This window comes from Mauremys reevesii, linkage group 3, assembly GCF_016161935.1.
Source record: "Mauremys reevesii isolate NIE-2019 linkage group 3, ASM1616193v1, whole genome shotgun sequence".
Taxonomy (NCBI): Eukaryota; Metazoa; Chordata; order Testudines; family Geoemydidae; genus Mauremys; species Mauremys reevesii.
Genome location: NC_052625.1, coordinates 164,626,040 through 164,644,936, shown reverse-complemented (window position 1 = coordinate 164,644,936; position 18,897 = coordinate 164,626,040). Strand labels below are relative to the sequence as shown.

General features: G+C 41.3%; 1 protein-coding gene across 1 annotated transcript in view; it reads right to left on the bottom strand.

Annotated features, from left to right (window-relative positions):
• The window catches only part of GCLC (glutamate-cysteine ligase catalytic subunit), a 54,970-nt gene that overhangs the window by 19,826 nt on the left and 16,247 nt on the right, over positions 1-18,897 (bottom strand). The window contains exons 3-6 of the mRNA XM_039531859.1: positions 17,361-17,543; positions 13,236-13,349; positions 12,529-12,587; positions 12,309-12,445 (exon numbers count right to left, since the gene is read on the bottom strand). Coding sequence (XP_039387793.1) covers positions 12,309-12,445; positions 12,529-12,587; positions 13,236-13,349; positions 17,361-17,543 — 493 coding nt within the window. The remainder of the gene's footprint in view (positions 1-12,308; positions 12,446-12,528; positions 12,588-13,235; positions 13,350-17,360; positions 17,544-18,897) is intronic.

The following is an 18,897-nucleotide window of genomic DNA, read 5'->3' as shown; positions in this document are numbered from 1 at the left end:
TAGGTTGCATTACAAGGGCACTCAGATGCTGGGGCTGTATCTCAAATGTTTGCCAGGACCAAAAGAAACTGAAGACCAACTTCGCTAATGAACATGAGCTGCTAATACACCCGTTAAGCAGCATTCCAAAAGCCAGCTCCCTCAAAGAAACACAGTCGGAAAGGACTACAAATCATAGCATTTATTTGACATTACAGGTAAATTTGTTTTTAAAGAATCTTTTAATTCAAGATCCTTTTGTGAGCTCCAGCCTAATTATAGGTTATTGTAAAACTGGGGGGAAATGTAAGTGTTTTGGTGTAATTTAAAGTTTCTGTAAAAATATACATTTGCCTGTATTAGAGAGAGAGACCAAAACACAATTGTAAGACGATAGTGTACTACATATCTTTTAGTGCATGGTAGCAGGATCCCTATGGCCACTTAGTGCATGGAAGGCTAGCGTGCTATAGATTCACAGCCCTGCTGGCTGTGCATTATGTCTCCATGTAGACAAAGCCGGAGTTAATTAAAAGGCTTTTCTCCTCCTGTTTCTCCACTTTAAACTTTGTGACATTACAAAGACAGGAACCATCCCCAAGATAATTGTACTCTCTTTGTCACCACCTGAACTCAGGTAGCAGAGGTTGCTGCACTAGGGGAGAGAGAGGATAAAATGGGATCCAGCTGGGGCAACCCCTCCCCCAGCACTCCATTAGACCTAGAACTGTGTAGGCAAGACCACCTCAACACTCTGGGGACACTAGCACATAGGAGGTACTTCCCCCATGTGGGCCTGGGAGAAAACTGCAGAGGCCACCAGAAACTCCAGCTGGCCAGGGCAGAAGCAGCTAAAGCAGGGACCTTTGGGCAACGAGGAGAAGTTTCTACAGTTCTGCCCTGTGCTGACTGGCTGTTTGCTTCAACCCTCCCATTCCCCCTTCCACACAGACTCTTCACCTCAGCTTCATTCTACACCTGCCCCTTTTACCCTCTTCCCCAGTCCCCCCCCCTTACCTTCCCATTTAGCTTATCCCCTCCCCTAAAAAGCCCCTAACCCTTCAATAAAAATTGTGAAACCAACTTGACATTTGCTGCCATCACACTGTTATACCCTTTCCCCAATGCTGCGCCTACCTTGTCTATTAAGATAGCGAACTATTTAGAGCAGGGACAGTCTACTACTCTGTTTGTACAATGCTTAACACAACTGGGCCCCACTCCTTGTTGGCCCTTAGGCACTATCACAACAAACATTATTAACTGCAACATTACAAGGTTGCCAGTTTTCCTCCTGAAGAAATTACAACTGAAACTGTGTAAAATATAGACACCTCCCCCACAATCTCATGATCTCTACTACACATTTCCTTTCCAGAAACTGTAAAATAAACTTTGAAAGGTTTGATAGCCTCTTTCAAAAGAAGTGTTTGGCATTGGAACAAGACATACAAATTAGTTTTAGTCTTGCCTCTTATTTTTTAAGAGGAGCACTCAGTGGGATCTTCCCTAGGTTACTTTTGCTTGCAACCAATTTAACAGATTTGGAAATAGGGTTGATTACATTAAACTAAAGTGATTTAAATAACCAATTTTAAGCAAAGGAGTATCTGTAGTTAGTGAATAGAACTGATTGTTTCTGGTCACCATGTCCTTCATGATATTAGACTTAGTAGATCTCACCCTTTCACACCTAGTTTTTATTCATAGATTGGAAGAGGGGGAAAAAACCCCAACTTTCCTGCATTTTCAACTCCCAATTGGTTTGTTAACTCTGAATGAACTAGTCATTGAACTAAACTAGTTGAAGGGTATGTCTATACATCAAAGAAAAACTCACAGCTTGCATGTGCCAGCCAGCTTGGTCTGCAGGGATGTTTCATTACTGTGTAGTCTTCCAGGCTAAGTCTACACAGCAATGAAACATCCCCACAGCCTGAGCCCCGCAAGCTCAAGTCAGCTAGCACTGGCCAGCCACAGGTTTTTCTTTGCTGTGTGGACATACCTGAATAAACTGAAACGAAGAAATTCTCTTTTCTCCTACAGAAGAGGCTACTGCTGTTAAAAGCTTGTTTAAGTCTCTCAGTTCTCAACTTACTGTAACTGTGTTATCAGCTAATGCTCAGAACATGATCCCTGATTAATTTAATGTTACAGATTACTGTAAATGGAAGAAGTGATTTGACAGCAGCAGCAGCAAAAAAGAAGCGGTTCAGTGATACTGATTTGGCATAATAAACAAAGATGATAAAGATCTATTGAGATTAAGAGGTCAGCATTAAGCCAGAAATCACTTGAATCTACTCGCAAGTGGTATACCCATAGTTACATAACATACATTAAATTACTTTAGGGTTGTAATTGTCATGTATTACAAAATCCTTGTTCTTTAATTTGGCCTTGATCATTTTTAAGCATAAACGGGGACACGAAGGAGTACTGACTAACTGCTGAATCTCTGAGCACTCACTGTGGACCTGGTTAAACACAACGCTCAGTGGCACCTTACATGCTATGAGAAGTGCACCCATAAACTGAATTTGACAAGGTTGGAGAGGAAGTACATCAAGCATCCAGAAAACAATGAAGATGTTGGGACAAGTGCCAGCTATGGCACTTATACTAGGTCCCATTACATGCGTTTTGAGAAAAAACATCAGCTTCTTCTGCAGTAATCCAGAAGTCTGAAGGCATCCACTAAGCACAGTTTCAACACATGACACAGGTGAGAAACTGAACAAAGCAGTCACTGTTAGCAAGAATGGTACTTGCAAAAATAATGTTAATTGGATACCTTGAGTGTCATTTGGGTCAGATATATGACACTGTATATTACATCGAGTGCTACAATAAAGATGTGTTGCATCAAAAGATAAAAGCAACAAACAAAAATACAGATTTTACTAGTGCAAACTGTGATTCAGCTGGAATTCATAGACTCGTAGAAGGTCTAATGGATGGGAAAACAGTGGAGTTGGCTGATGCAGAGGCTAAGTATAGAGAAATATGTGCTTTGAACAGGACTGAGGAGGAACACACACTTAGCAGAAAGGCTCTTAAAGCACTTACTGAAGATAAACTACATCCATATCCCACAGTTTATATGACTTCTAGATAGTACTTAGTTACTTCTGGAGACTTATTAGCTACTGTTAAATGCCAAGAAGGGGGAAATGTCAAGACACCAGATGAATTATTCACATTGACAACTCATTTGCATATGATGGACCAGAGCTCATTAATATAATGACAAAAGCAGTCTTAAGTGAGGAGATAGCTAAAGGTGTCAGTTGAAAGGATACTTTGGGTCATAACTTGTATGAAGCCCTCAAAACCCAAAGATTTATCCAGGGCTCCATCAATCTATGGGCTCCAATCAACTAGTACAGACTAAAGCTGTGCTTGAATGCAAAGAAGAAAGTAAAAGTGAAGGGGGAAGGGAGCATCACAGAGCTAACCACAGGATGGGTCGTTTGCTCACCTCCTGGTGGTGTCCAGATCTCAGCGTGATGTTGATTTACATGTGACTTTGGGAAAGCATGAGTTCGCTGCAGTACCATGATTGAGGTTTGAATGTGACAGAACAATGCATATGTGCTAGGCAAAAAGCAAACTAATGCACATCTTGCACAGTCACTGTAAGCCAGTACATACGGACGTGATTGGTGCCTTATGCCAGCAGAGCCTTTCAGCATAGCGATCATAGATGATATAGCCAAGGTACAAGTCTGACAAACCAGAAACTGTTAACACCTGCCAAGATTTGACTGAAGACTTCACCAAGTCTACAGAGAAAATACAGGACCTTTGTCTGACATTTGCAGAGGAATCAATTAAAAATATTACCAGAAAGAAGAGACTCCATGGATTGCTCCTATCCAATACAAATCACCGATTCTGCAAACATCTCCAATGTCACACTGAAGAAGCTACTGTCATATTCGCACAAATACGTTGCAGGAAAAATACTCCAGCATTCAAAGAATTGCTCAAAGAATTCCATCATCACCTGGCATAACGAAATTGCTGCCTTGAACAGTTTAGTGGAATTTCTTTGTAGTTGGAGGCTAACACTAAAATTATTTTGCACGCCATCAATGCCACAGAGAGAAGTGCTATCAAACTCCAGATTTTTGCACAATACACATGTTCCACTACTCTGTGAGATGCTACCCAAGACTTCCGCAAGATTCTATTTTTGTGCCTCTTGTTGGGGAACAGAATTGCTGTATAAGATTCAGAGATGTTTTCCTATCACTCAGAGCATTAACAGCCACCACACTGCCAGGTTTCCACACTCTTTCAGGATGTGACACTATTGGAAGTGTTGGCTGGAGAGATCAAATTACCTTACTGGAAGGCATTTGATTAATCTTCCAAAGACTCTCTCCCCACTCTGAAGGTGCTTGGAATGGCTGAGACGGTCATGATGAGGTCAAAAAATGCACTGGAGGTGTTCATATACCGAGTTTACCACTTGAAGACCAATATTATGACACTTGCTGAGCTACACTGATGGATGTTTTTCCAAGAAGCAGAAAAATTGGGGGTGGGGAATTAAGAGGGCAATTTATCAAGCAGTGGAATGGCTCTGGGACTATCAAGTGCATCAAATGTCATCTCTTTTACCTTTTGATCACTAACTTGCCCACAGAATGATATTTTACTATATTATGCTCCCAGACTATCATAAAGACACTGAATATCTACACAGCTCTCCATAACTAGAATTTTATATAATTTTAGATGTTCTCACGTATAACTGCAAATAATTACGAAACACAATCACAGAACTGGAAAGGACCTTGCGAGATCATCTAGTCCAGTCCCCTGCATTCATAGCAGGAGTAAGTATTATCTAGACCAGCGGTTCCCAAACTTGTTCCTCCGCTTGTGCCGGGCCGGTTTGTTTACCTGCCACGTTTGCAGGTTCAGCCAATCGCAGCTCCCAGTGGCCGAGGTTCGCCGTTCCAGGTCAATGGGAGCTGCTGAAAGCGACACAGGCAGAGGGACATACTGGCCGCCGCTTCCAGCGGCCCCCATTGGCCGGGAGCAGTGAAACGCGGTGACTGGGAGCCATGATTGGCCGAACCTGCGGACACGGCAGGTAAACAAACTGGCCCAGCCCACCAGGGGCTTTCCCTGCACAAGTGGCGGAACAAGTTTGAGAACCACTGATCTAGACAATCCCCAACAGGTGTTTGTCCAAATGTGCTCTTAAAAATCCCCAATGATGGAGATTCCACAACCTCCCTAGGCAATTTATTCCAGTGCTTAACCACTCTGACAGGAAGTTTTTCCTAATGTCCAATCTAACTTTGCGACCAGGGGCTGCTAACAGGGAGTTTCGCAAGGGAGTTCTCCAGGTGAAGGAGGACCAAATACAGCACCCTTGGGGTAAGTGGCTGACTGTAGTGTGTGTCTGTGTTTGGGGGTTACTAGCTGTGTGCTGAGCTTGTGTTTGTCTGTTTGTTTTGGTTGTTTGAAGGACCATGTGCTGTGGCTGGCAGTTGGAAGCTGTGAGCTTCAAAGTAAGGTTTGAAAGCTAGAAGCCTCTGTTAATTGGCTGAGCCTTCTCAGTGGGCAGGGCTATCAAGAAAGCCAGGGCTTTATAAAGCAGTGCGCAAGCGACCAGGGAGCTTTGCGACCGGGGGCTGCTAACAGGGAGTTTTGCAAGAGAGTTTGGAAGGGGAGTGGGAAGCGGGCAAGGTTCACTTGCTGTTCTTTAAAACCTGTAAACTAAACTACATTCAAAACTTCTTGATTTAAAAAACCCTTTCATTAACTAGGTAGCTGCAGGAGACAATGCAGGCAGAAGCCCAGCAGCAGAGTGGGGGCTATCCAGTTTATTGTGCTAAGTGCAGCATATATGATTACCTGCCCTGTGGGTGGGTGGTGTATGTGTGCATTCGATGCAAGGAGCTCCTGGCCCTCAGAGACCGTGTACGGGCTTTGGAGGCCAGGGTGACGGAACTGGAGGAGCTAAGGGAGGCAGAGAGATATGTTGATGACACTTTCCAGGACACTGTAGAGTTGTCCCACCTCCGGTCGGACAGCCCCTGCGCTGTTGAGGAGGATGAAAGGCCCAGGAAAGCAGAGCAGTCAATGGGAGCAGAGAGAAACCTTCCCATAGTTGAGACCCTCCTTCCAGATGGTGTTAGCGTATCCTCTCACACTGAGGTTACCTCTCCGGGGGAGGGAACTCCAGTCACCAGGAAAAGGAAGGTGTTAGTAATGGGAGATTCGATCACTAGAAACATAGATAGATGGGTTTGTGATGACTGGAAGAACCGTATGGTGACTTGCCTGCCTGGTGCGAAGATTGCGGATCTCTTGAGGCATCTGGATAGACCAGGGGTAGGCAACCTATGGCACGAGTGCCGAAGGCGGCACGCAAGCTGATTTTCAGTGGCACTCACACTGCCTGGGTCCTGGCCACCGGTCCGGGGGGCTCTGCATTTTAATTTAATTTTAAGTGAAGTGTCTTAAACATTTTAAAAATGCTATTTACTGTACATAAAACAATAGTTTAGTTATATATTATATACTTATAGAAAGAGACCTTCTAAAAATGTTAAAATGTATTACTGGCAAGCGAAACCTTAAATCAGAGTGAATAAATGAAGACTCGGCACACCACTTCTGAAAGGTTGCCGACCCCTGCCATAGACTTATATGTAGTGCTGGGGAGGAGCCGGTGGTCGTGGTACATGTAGGTACCAATGACATAGGGAAGGGTAGGAGAGAGGTCCTGGAGGCAAAATTTAGGCTGCTAGGGAAGAGACTGAAATCCAGGACCTCAATGGTGGCATTCTCAGAAATGCTCCCAGTTTCACGCATAGGGCCAGGTAGGCAGGCAGAGCTTCAGAGTCCCAGTGCGTGGATGAGACTGTGGTGTAGAAAGGAGGGGTTTAGATTCATTAGGAACTGGGGAAACTTTTGGGATGGGGGAGCCTATACAGGAGAGATGGGTTCCACCTAAACCAAAGTGGAACCAGACTGCTGGCACTTAACATTAAAAAGGTTGCAGAGCAGTTTTTAAACTAGGAAATGGGGGAAAGCCGACTGCTGCAGAGGAGCACGTGGATCATACAGAGACTTCTCTTAGAGGAGAGCCTATTGATAGAGATTCTCTAGGTTATAGTCAGGAGCAGTAATGTATGGGCCAGATCAGACAAACATTCACATAAAGAATCTGACACATCAGAAAAGGGCAGACAAATAAACAGGGACAAGTTTTTAAAATGCTTGTACACAAATGCTAGAAGTCTAAATAATAAGATGGGTGAACTAGAGTGCCTCATGATAAAGGAGGATATTGATATGATAGGCATCACAGAAACCTGGTGGACTGAGGATAATCAATGGGACACAATCATTCCAGGGTACAAAATATATCGGAAGGACAGAACAGGTAGTGCGGGGGGAAATGGTGGGGAAGCGGCACTATATGTGAAAGAAAATGTAGAATCAAATCTTAAGTGAATCCACATGTTCCATAGAATCTCTATGGATAGTAATTTCATGCTCTAATAAGAATATAGCATTAGGGATCTATTATCGACCACCTGACCAGGAGAGTGATAATGATGATGAAATGCTAAAGGGAAATTAGAGAGGCTATCAAAATTAAGATCTCAGTAATAGTGGGGGATTTCAATTATCCCCATATTGACTGGGAACATGTCACCTCAGGACAAAATGCAGAGATAAAATTTCTCGATTCTTTAAATGACTGCTTCTTGGAGCAGCTGGTACGGGAACCCACAAGGGGAGAGGCAAGTCTCGATTTAGTCCTAAGTGGAGCGCAGGAGCTGGTCCAAGAGGTAACTATAACAGGACCGCTTGGAAATAGTGACCATAATATAATAACATTTAACATCCCTGTGGTGGGAAGAACATCTCAACAGCCGAACACTGTGGCATTTAACTTAAAAAAGAGGAACTATGCAAAAATGAGGGGGTTAGTTAAACAGAAATTAAAAGGTACAGTGACTACAGTGAAATCCCTGCAAGCTGCATGATGCTTTTTAAAGACACCACAATAGAGGTCCAACTTAAACATATAAACCAAATATACCCAAATTAAGAAACACAGTAAAAGAACTAAAAAAGAGCCACCATGGCTTAACAGCCATGTAAAAGAAGCAGTGAGAGATAAAAAGGCCTCTTTTAAAAAGTGGAAGTCAAATCTTAGTGAGGTAAATAGAAAGGAGCATAAACACTGCCAAATTAAGTGTAAAAATGTAATAAGAAAAGCCAAAGAGAAGTCTGAAGAATTGAGTTTTTGGCTAGCCAAAGGTAATAAAATGTTTTTTAAGTACATCAGAAGCAGGAAGCCTGCTAAACAGAGATACAAAAGGAGCGCTTAAAGACGAAAAAGTCATTGCGGAGAAACTAAATGGATTCTTTGCTTCAGTCTTCACGGCTGAGGATGTTAGGGAGATTCCCAGCTTTTGTTGGTGACAAATCTGAGGAACTGTCACAGATTGAAGTGTCACTAGAGAAGGTTTTGGAATTAATTGGTAAACTCAACATTAATAAGTCACCGGGACCAGATGGCATTCACCCAAGAGTTCTGAAAGAACTCAAATGTGAAGTTGCGGAACTATTAACTAGGGTTTGTAACCTGTCCTTTAAAAAGGCTTCTGTACCCAATGACTGGAAGATAGCTAATGTAACACCAATGTAATGCTACAGATGATCCCGGCAATTACAGACTGGTAAGTCTAACGTCAGTACCAGGCAAATTAGTTGAAACAATAGTAAAGAATAAAATTGTCAGACACATAGAAGACCATAAATTGTTGGGCAAAAGTCAACATGGTTTCTGTAAAGGGAAATCGTGTCTTACTAATCTATTAGCATTCTTTGAAGGGGTAAACAAACGTGTCGACGAAGGGAGATCCAGTGGACATAGTATACTTAGATTTCCAGAAAGCCTTTGACAAGGTCCCTCACCAAAGGCTCTTACATAAATTAAGTTGTCGTGGGACAAAAGGGAAGGTCCTTTCATGGATTGAGAACTGGTTAAAAGACAGGGAACAACGGGTAAGAATAAATGGTAAATTCTCAGAATGGAGAGGGGTGACTAGTGGTGTTCCCCAAGGGTCAGTCCTAGGACCAATCCTATTCAACTTATTCACAAATATCTGGAGAAAAGGGTAAAAAGTGAGGTGGAAAAGTTTGCAGATGATACTAAACTGCTCAAGATAGTTAAGATCAAAACAGACTGTGAAGAACTTCAAAAAGATCTCACAAAACGAAGTGATTGGGCAACAAAATGGCAAATGAAATTCAATGTGGATAAATGTAAAGTAATGCACATTGGAAAAAATAACCCCAAGTATACATACAATATGATGAGGGCTAATTTAGCTACAATGAATCAGGAAAAAGATCTTGAAGTCATCGTGGATAGTTCTCTGAAGACGTCCACGCAGTGTGCAGAGGCAGTCAAAAAAAGCAAACAGGATGTTAGGAATCATTAAAAAGGGATAGAGAATAAGATGGAGAATATATTATTGCCCTTATATAAATCAATGGTATGCCCACATCTTGAATACTACGTACAGATGTGGTCTCCTCTCAAAAAAGGATATACTGGCCCTAGAAAAGGTTCAGAGAAGGGCAACTAAAATGATTACGGGTTTGGAACGGGTCCCAAATGAGGAGAGATTAAAGAGGCTAGGACTTTTCAGCTTGGAAAAGACGAGACTAAGGGGGGATATGATAGAGCAGGGGTCGGCAACCTTTCAGAAGTGGTGTGCCGAGTCTTCATTTATTCACTCTAGTTTAAGGTTTCGCGTGCCAGTAATACATTTGAACCTTTTTAGAAGATCTCTTTCTGTAAGTCTATAATATATAACTAAACTATTGTTGCATGTAAAGTAAATAAGGTTTTTTAAATGTTTAAGAAGCTTCATTTAAAATTAAATTAAAATGCAGAGCCCCCCGACCAATGGCCAGGACCCAGGCAGTGTGAGTGCAACTGAAAATCAACTTGCATGCCGCCTTCGACACCCCTGCCATAGGTTGCCTACCCCTGTGACAGAGGTATATAAAATCATGAGTGATGTGGAGAAAGTAGACAAGGAAAAGTATTTACTTATTCCCATAATACAAGAACTAGGGGCCACCAAATGAAATTAATGGGCAGCAGGTTTAAAACAAATAAAAGGAAATTCTTCTTCACACAGCGAACTTGTGGAACTCCTTGCCTGAGGAGGTTGTGAAGGCTAGGACTATAACGGCATTTAAAAGAGAACTGGATAAATTCATGGAGGTTAAGTCCATTGATGGCTATTAGCCAGGATGGGTAAGGAATGGTGTCCCTAGCCTCTGTTTGTCAGAGGGTGGAGATGGATGGCAGGAGAGAGATCACTTGATCATTACCGGTTAGGTTCACTCCCTCGGGGGCACTTGGCATTGGCCACTGTCGGTAGACAGGATACTGGGCTAGATGGACCTTTGTCTGACCCAGTATGGCCGTTCTTATGTAAACCTCCCTTGCTGCAATTTAAGTCCGCTGCTTCTTGTCCTATCCTCAGGGATTAAGAACAATTTTTCTCCCTCCTCCTTGTATCAATCTTTTATGTACTTGAAAAGATATGTGTCCCCCCGCCCCCGTCTTCTCTTTTCCAGACTAAACAAACCCAATTTTTTCAGTCTTCCCTCATAGGTCATGTTTTCTAGACCTTTAATCATTTTTGTTGCTCTTCTCTGGACTTTCTCCAATTTGTCTACATCTTTCCTGAAATGTGGTGCCCAGAACTGGACACAATACTCCAGTTGAGGCCAAATCAGCACGGAGTAGAGTGGAAGAATTACTTCTCATGTCTTGCTTACAATACTCCAGCTAATATATCCCAGAATGATGTTTGCTTTTTTTGCAACAGCGTTACACTGTTGACTCATATTTAGCTTGTGATCCACTATGACCCCCAATCCCTTTCTTCAGTACTCCCTTCCTAGGTGACATACATAAAGATGATAGAAAATATGCACATATTTAAAGAAGTAATGCTGCATATAAATGTTTAACACTGCAAAAGGAGTCTGGATGTATTATTGCATGGATCCTCCGTAGCTGCGTTTGTAGTGAGCTTTCTCCCCTCAATGATGTGTAACTCGCTGTCAGTGAGATTTTATTTTTTGTTCATCCATTCATTCATTCTTGAGTCTTTTAATCTGGAACAAAGGTGTTTTGAAATGAATACTACAAGTGCAGTCTACAGAACGCTGTGAAACAAGCAGCATGTAGAAGATTCTATTTAACTCCATGGAGGCGTAACAATGATCTCTTCCTGGTTACCAAGAAAGAAGCAACAACAAAGACAGAGGCTATCATCACAAAGTCCAACACTCAGGAACTACCTCAGCCCTTTGTGCAAAATTACTTCAGTACAGTGACACTCAGAATAACCAAATTTAAAAGGTACTGGAGCACTGTGAAATGCCAAACTGTTACTGTATCTTAAGTAAAATCAAATTAGTAACTAGAGAAGAGAGAGATGGAAAGGTACAGAGGGGAAGATTTGCTTGTGCAAGGATTATGTGCCTGTTACTAAATAATGGCAGAAAAATACCTGTGTGGATTAATTAGGAGGTTCACAGCATGGTTAAAGAAAAGAACACATCTAAAAAAATCTATGAAGAAAGAATTTTACACAGGTGTAAAATATAAAAAAAATAGCAATGGCATTTATATTTATGTATAGGTGCTCTGCAATTTAAAATGTTCCAGAGAGCTTTCCCTAACCCTATTCTTAGTTTTTTACCCCTTTCTCAAAAGTCTACCTGCAAGCTGGGTGACCTGCACCTATTTCCTCAAAGTGTGGCCTGCTAAGGACTGACATGAGATTCTGTTTAAGGTTTTTCACCAATCCAAAATCATATTTCAGTCCTGAGCGGCATGTCTTCCACTCCTTAAGATGGTGGAGCTCCAAGACAAGGTGCTTGGCTAAATAAAGGGGCCTATTCAACACAATTATCAAGACACGCAAACCCTGTTCTCCATGTCTTGTTCTCTATCAATGAAGTCCAAAAATGGGCCCTACCAACAATATAAATTTAATATAACCTTTCTATAAAAAAGTTAAATATTGGCAAATTATCAAGTTACAATATAAGATTAGAGAATGCTGAACTGAGGATTTTGAGAAAGCATCACACTGTGCAAGATAAAATTAGACAACGGTGAACTGTGGACAGTCCTCAATTGGATTTTGAGAATATATCTTACACAGCGTGATGCTATTTGCAAATTTATAGGGCAGATAATGTCACTGCATTATTTTACAACATTTTGAGACTCAGATGTATTTTACCTGAAGGCAGCAGTTGCCCATTCCAAAACCCATGGCATCCATATATATATGGTCTGGTTTAGCTGCTTTTGCTGCTTCTCCATCATCCTTAGGAAATGTTTCTATAAATGGTGATGGAGTATTCTTATCTTTAAATACTGTGAGGAAAATACAAGTATTCAGTAAGTAAAGTATCAAACATAGATCAATTACTTGAAGAAAACCACTAGCATTTACTCACTTGGTACGTTTATCACTACTTTCTCTCCTCTTCGGTGTCGAATGTTTCTTGTCAGAGTACTAAAATTTAAAGAGTTTAGATTAAATCCTTTTTCCAGGAGAAACTTCCAAACATTTGTCCACTTAGCCTGTCACTCATTTTCATTTGTACTGTAGCAGATTTGGTCCTTCACTGAAGTCAATTCTATATTTTCTAACAATAATATCACAAGCAGAATAAAGAAGCCTATGATCTATGGGAGAATGGGGTCAGGGAAGTTTTGTAAAGGTTAAATCTTATGCTGGAATAAAAGCCTCTGCAAAACTACACAACGTTGTCCACCTCAAATAGGTTGGCTCCATGCTCCAGTTAGATTCCAAGATGGTTGTGATGTTTCCAAAATAATGAACGTTGGGACTTCACTTTGAGCAGGAGTGGGATGACTGTGCCAGGACTTAAGGGAAACAGTCAATTTTAAGGTAATGTACTGAATGATGTTAACCATGTGGTGGAGTCTGCCAGTATCAGGCTAAAGTTGCTGAAACTGTGATTTACCTTTATAGGTCACCTTGATAGTAAATATGTAACATTACATCGTTGTCTATGTCTCTGGGACTTGTACAGCAATTATTCACATAGCTCTGCATTCCACTTACACAATTTTATCATAGTGTATTAAATATATACATAAAGAGTTGTTGTTGTTTCTCCTCAAAACTCACTCTCACCTAAATCTAGGATGTTTGTTGATAGCTTCATCTGGAAAGAAGAGAGACTTTGAAGCACCTTCTTCTACTGGCGTCGGCTCACATTCCGGTAGCGTAAATCCAGGACATCCTAATCTATAGATGACAATTTGAGTAAGTCATAAATTAAATAATTTTATGTTATTAAATGCTCTGTAGTTAGGTGAGACTAGGATCTTAATAGACAAAGGAATAAAAATGATGAAAAATATATATTTGACGTAGGTATTTCTAAGGCACTTTTCAGTGTTACCTAATCACCAGTAGCCATTAACACAGAAAGGGGCCTTATGGTAGTCACTATTAAAAGGTCAGTATTTGACAACAATTACCACAGTTATAGACTCTGGTTGCAATAAGTGGAATTTCATACCACTATGTGTTAATGGATGGTAAATGCTCACTTTTTAATGGCAAACACTAAAAGAAGCTTTAGAAAATTAGTCCTCATGTATGTCATAGTATGCATTAGCACTCGTGATTATTAAAAGTGAAATGCAACGACATTCTCTGCCCTCAACTGCTCCTTTTTACGGTACTGTTTAATTCAAATCCCTAAAGTACTCTGTTTCAGTAGTGTTTACAACAGTTTACTTGTCATTGTTAAAGGGACAAAGTCAACCTGAAAACTAATCAATTTCAGAAGAGTAAGTAGTAGTTTCAGATACTACATATGCCCCAGGACACCCTGCCAATTTGTGATTTTACAAATTAAAAATGCTCTTCTCCCACTGCTGTATGAAACACTCACACAAACATGGAAAACTGAATGCACAGGTAACAGTGAAATAGACTCAAAGTGTTGTGAAATGCACAAAGTATACAAAAATAATCCCCCCTCATCTTTCAGTTATGGTAGATTTAGGAGTCACCTATTGTCACATCACTGGGCAACATGCCCTTTCTGAGACCTTGAGTGCACCTCTTTCAAGTGGCAGGTCCATGCCTCCACTTCTTTGGAGTAGGATCCCACAACCCAACCACTCTCAACTGGGTCTTCAGGTTATACCTTCCCAGCTGCCAACCAGGTTTCCTAGCAGGTCCAACTGGACTTGGACGCTGCCAGAGTTCTCCTTCATGGGCTATGGTCAGTAATATCATGCAGTGACTCAGGAGGAGTTTCTCTGAAACAAAGTATGTTTTATTTGCCCAAACTGTACACAGAGCTCAGAGAAGTAGGCTCAACAAAATAAAAAGATCTCTATGCATATGGTCTTAAATACACTTGACATTCCCCTCAAATCTCTAGGCAGACATGATTTAGCTTTGATGTCCCCTGTCCTTTCTGGGCACCAAATTACAGCAAGGTGGCTGCAGACCCTAGCTCTCAAGTCTATCTATCAGCCTTGCCGCATGTTAACTCTGGGTCCCCATCAGTTTCCAGATGAGTTGTCCACTCCCCCCTGCCCACCCCTTTCTGCCAGGAACACCTCTTGAAACTCACAGGGGACTTTTGATCTCAGTCCTAGCCTTAAGGAGAGGAAAAATATCCTAATCCATATGGTGCCAGCCAGGCAGGTTCTTCCCCCAACTGTTGTCTTAACTCCTTTGAAGTAGGTACCTGAGAGGCTGTCTTATCTATGTCATGGTTTTACCCTTTTTTGGTACCTTAACAGCTCCCCTTTATAGCCTCCTTTGATTTGACTACATGCATTCAGTCTGCAGTAATGTAAAATTCATTTTCTGAATTTGAAAACTGCACGGCTCTAGGGAAACCTACATTTCATGTTTAGTATTCTTAGGCAACTCTTAGAAGCCAATGAAATGTACACATTTTATATAATAACCTCTATATACTCTAATCATTCTCTGACACTAATCAGAAATTGTTAAAGTAGACGATATATGTCTAATTTTTAATAAGAAAGTCAAACAGTAGCAAAGATGGAGGTAAGCGTGTGAGTGATTGACTTACTCCACACCACATGCTATGTATGACTAAGGCTATGCTTTTTAAAGCAACCCCCATGTTGTAAAAGAAAACCTGGCTGCACATAAACAAGCAATTCAGCATACCTTAAGATACTCAAAGTTAAAGAATTTTTTAAGATTTGGCATAATATTTCATGTAGTGTAGCATTTGTTACAGTTTAATTTGAGACATTACAGGCCGCCTTATCAGATAAAAATGTAACATTTAACACTAACTGGCATACACCACACAAAGTCTGCATGACCAGACAAACTCTATCACTCTGATCTTTAAGAGTGAAGCCTACCGATCTGACCAAATTCAGAATCAAATGACTCTAGTTCTATTTCCAGCCCCTGGCCAATGACTTGCTGTGAAACCGGATGCAAATTCTAGCCTCTTTATGCTTCAGTGTCTGTAAAATGGGTATAGTAATGCATACTTACCTTTCCCAAGTGTTTTGAGTTTTACAAATAGGCGATACTACAAGCACTACTAATTAATTTTAATAAGCACATTTCTATACCCCCTTTTTACTGCTCCTGCTTGGGAGAATACAGCAGCTTTCATTGTTTTTCATAAACTTTCCAGATGCCTGCGATTTTTAAGTGCTGCATCATCTCTACAACATCTTAGCAAAGAAAGTTAGCTAGACTCTGCTCCACCAAACAGAACTTTAAAGGCAAGATGGCTGAGAGCCAGGATCAAAATATTAGCTTAAATGAACCAAACCAATCTTATAAATAGCTTATACTGTGTATAATTTACTAGATTCAAGTGCTAAATTCAACCAGCTTCGCATGTTACTATCACAGCCTTTCAAAATTCTATTTGCCTGCTATCTTGGGAGAAGTAAAATTCTTGAGACTTTCTTCTTCATAACGAGGGTGGGGCTGCAGATTTGTACTTAGGCTGATACATTTGTGTAATCTTTAACAAGGCTGTAATGCCAAAAATAATTCTGTAATACACCTGAGCTGTCCAGTGTATAGTTTTATACACATTCCTGTTAGTGCAGACATAACTAGTTTAAGTACTCCATGAAGTGAAAGTAGATTTTGATAGTATACATGTTTTAAAGTTCCTGGGGCATAATTTAAAAAGCCATATTTTTGGCTCAGAACTGGAAACTTCCCTGCAAACTCCATTTTTGTAATACCCATGCTCTGAGCCAGATTTTAGGACCATCCGTTTCTGTTCCACTTCAGGAGCCACATAGACAAGGTAAACCAGAATTTCAAGAGACCTCCTGTTCTACAGTGCAACAGGATTTATTTTCCCATTATTAAGAATTTAACAAAATTCTCCTCCTATGTTTGACTTGATGTGGTAACTAAAGTTAATATGTTAGCAGGTTTCCACTTGGAAACATAACTTTTCCCTCAAGTGGAGACTATGAAGTATGATTCTTTCTGTTTGATAATTATGCCCAAATTCTATTTCAGTTTACTACTTCTGGAGATTCTTTTACAAGCTAAAGAAGCAGATATGTTGTTCATACAAAGGATAGAGGACTCTCCAGGCAGATGCCCTGTCTAGATACATATTATCACATCACAATTCTGTATTTGTACTTTGTTCATTTCAAAATGTTCCTCACAATGCTTTTCTATTAGAAGTCAGTTCAACACCTCAAAAAGCATCAACAGTAGTTTTCTCCTCCGCTTTAGGCATGCACGTGCTTTGTTCAGATAAGCGGTTTGGAAATTTGCTTCAGATTAGTCATGTTTAGCAAATCCCTCCTTAAATCTGGGGGGTGGGGAGGGAACCCCCCTTTATTAGATATTTACTCTGCTTCACAGATTGTTCTCTGAATTCTAGTCTATGCTGCATATTCATTTTATATTGCAATAATTTCAGGAAATGTCTTCACTAAGCAACGCTAAGCTATTGGGGAATGCTTAAAAGTGACCTACAAGAATGAAAAAGTAGGCACAAGCACATCAGCATCAACAGGAAATAACTTCTTGGGAAACAAGATTTATCTATATAGCCAAATCATCAAAAATGAATTATGTGACACACATAGCTGCACGGACTGACCTGAACAGCAAGACCTAGAAGTGAGTTTAAATTCATCTCCTTTTCTTTTCAAACTGAAAATCACTTACATGACAAGTGTTCATCAGCCCCACAGAGGCCATTCAGCCCACAGCCTTACATATGTACTTCTCAAAAAAAATATAGCATCTAACCTTGGAAATGATGTCACAGTACAAAGAGCCTCATCTTCTTTCAACACAGAAGCAGCCTCCTGCCGTCGTTTCCTCATGTTGTCCTGTACAGTGTTAAATTCAGACATGGTTCCTCCATATGGCTGCCCAGGTGTCCCTTCAATCATATAACTTCCATATTCTGGACGCCAAAGTGTTGGGTGGCTGGAATGGAAGAATACCACAGTTTAAATATTTTTATTCAACTACAAAAGAGATAGATTATTAAGTATGAATTATAGGGAAGACTAGAACCTTTGAGAACTATTGCATATTTCAAAAACCTACCAAATCTCTAACATTCTATGGAATTGGAAATTTGATAGCACTTATCTTGCAGGATGTGAGAGAAGTAGTAGTTTCTACCATTTAAGTGCTGTATGACTGTGACAGATTTCTATTACAGGCAGAGCTAGTAGTGTCACTTGTAGTTAACATAATTATAGAAAGTGTTAGGCAAAGACCCTGATTTCAAGTTGCTTACAATTTTGCCAAACTTCAACCATTTGGGATAAAAACTTGCATGCTGGGTGTCTGCTGGAGGCTGACATTTTTTCCTGTTAAAGTTTCAGCTAAACTGTTCTGTTTTTTCCCCCCATGATCAAGTGTAGGGAAACATACACTGTTTTGCCCATGTTACAAAATTCTTACATCTGTTTTGTTGAGAAGCTCTAGTGCCTCCACGCTTTGGAGCAGGGACTTACCATGGTGTCACAGATGTGCTTTTTTGCTTTCTGTAATGGTGTGCACCTACCCCATACTGGTTCAGCAAGGGTTAAGCACACTCTGTGGGCAGAGGAAGCCACACCCCCTTATCCCTGCTCCAGCTGGAACCAGGACATAAAAAGGAGCAGTTGAGCTCAGTCTGGGCTGACCCTCGAAGGGCATGGAGGTGTGGTTGCAGGCTCCTGCAAAGAGACTGCTGGCACTCCAGGATGTAGAGGCCAGCACCAACTGACCCTCAGCTGTCCAACACTGCAGATGGAGGAAAGACCACAGAACCCCCGAGACTACCGGCCATGGAAAGACTAATAGGAAGTAGCACAAGGGAACTAAGCATTGATCTGGCTGCGGAACCGGCGTTTGACTTAAGTGTGTTTCGGAAGGATCCCTGCTGAGTCGGTGGCGAATGCCCCTGCCACAAGCAGGCCTGGACCTGGTGCAGTAGGGAGGGGCCGGGTCGCTGCTGGGCCATCCCATTGACTCCGGCCTCTGGGCCAAACTGGGCAGTCCCATTGACTCCAGCCGCTGGGCTGCACTGTCCTGCCACAGAGGGCTGCTGCACTGACCCTGACCATTAGGCCATGCTGCCCTAGGAGCCAGGGCTACTGTGGTGACCGGGAAGACTAGGCCACTTGGGCCACCCCACACTGTTACACTCCCTCACGGGGTGGACCTACTCCACAACACCTTTCCTGTGAAAATTCGCCCCAATCTGGCTAAGTTCTAAGCCTATGAAAAAAATCCATTTGCACATGCACAAAGATTAGATAAGAATTTGGCAGTTAAATTCTCCAAA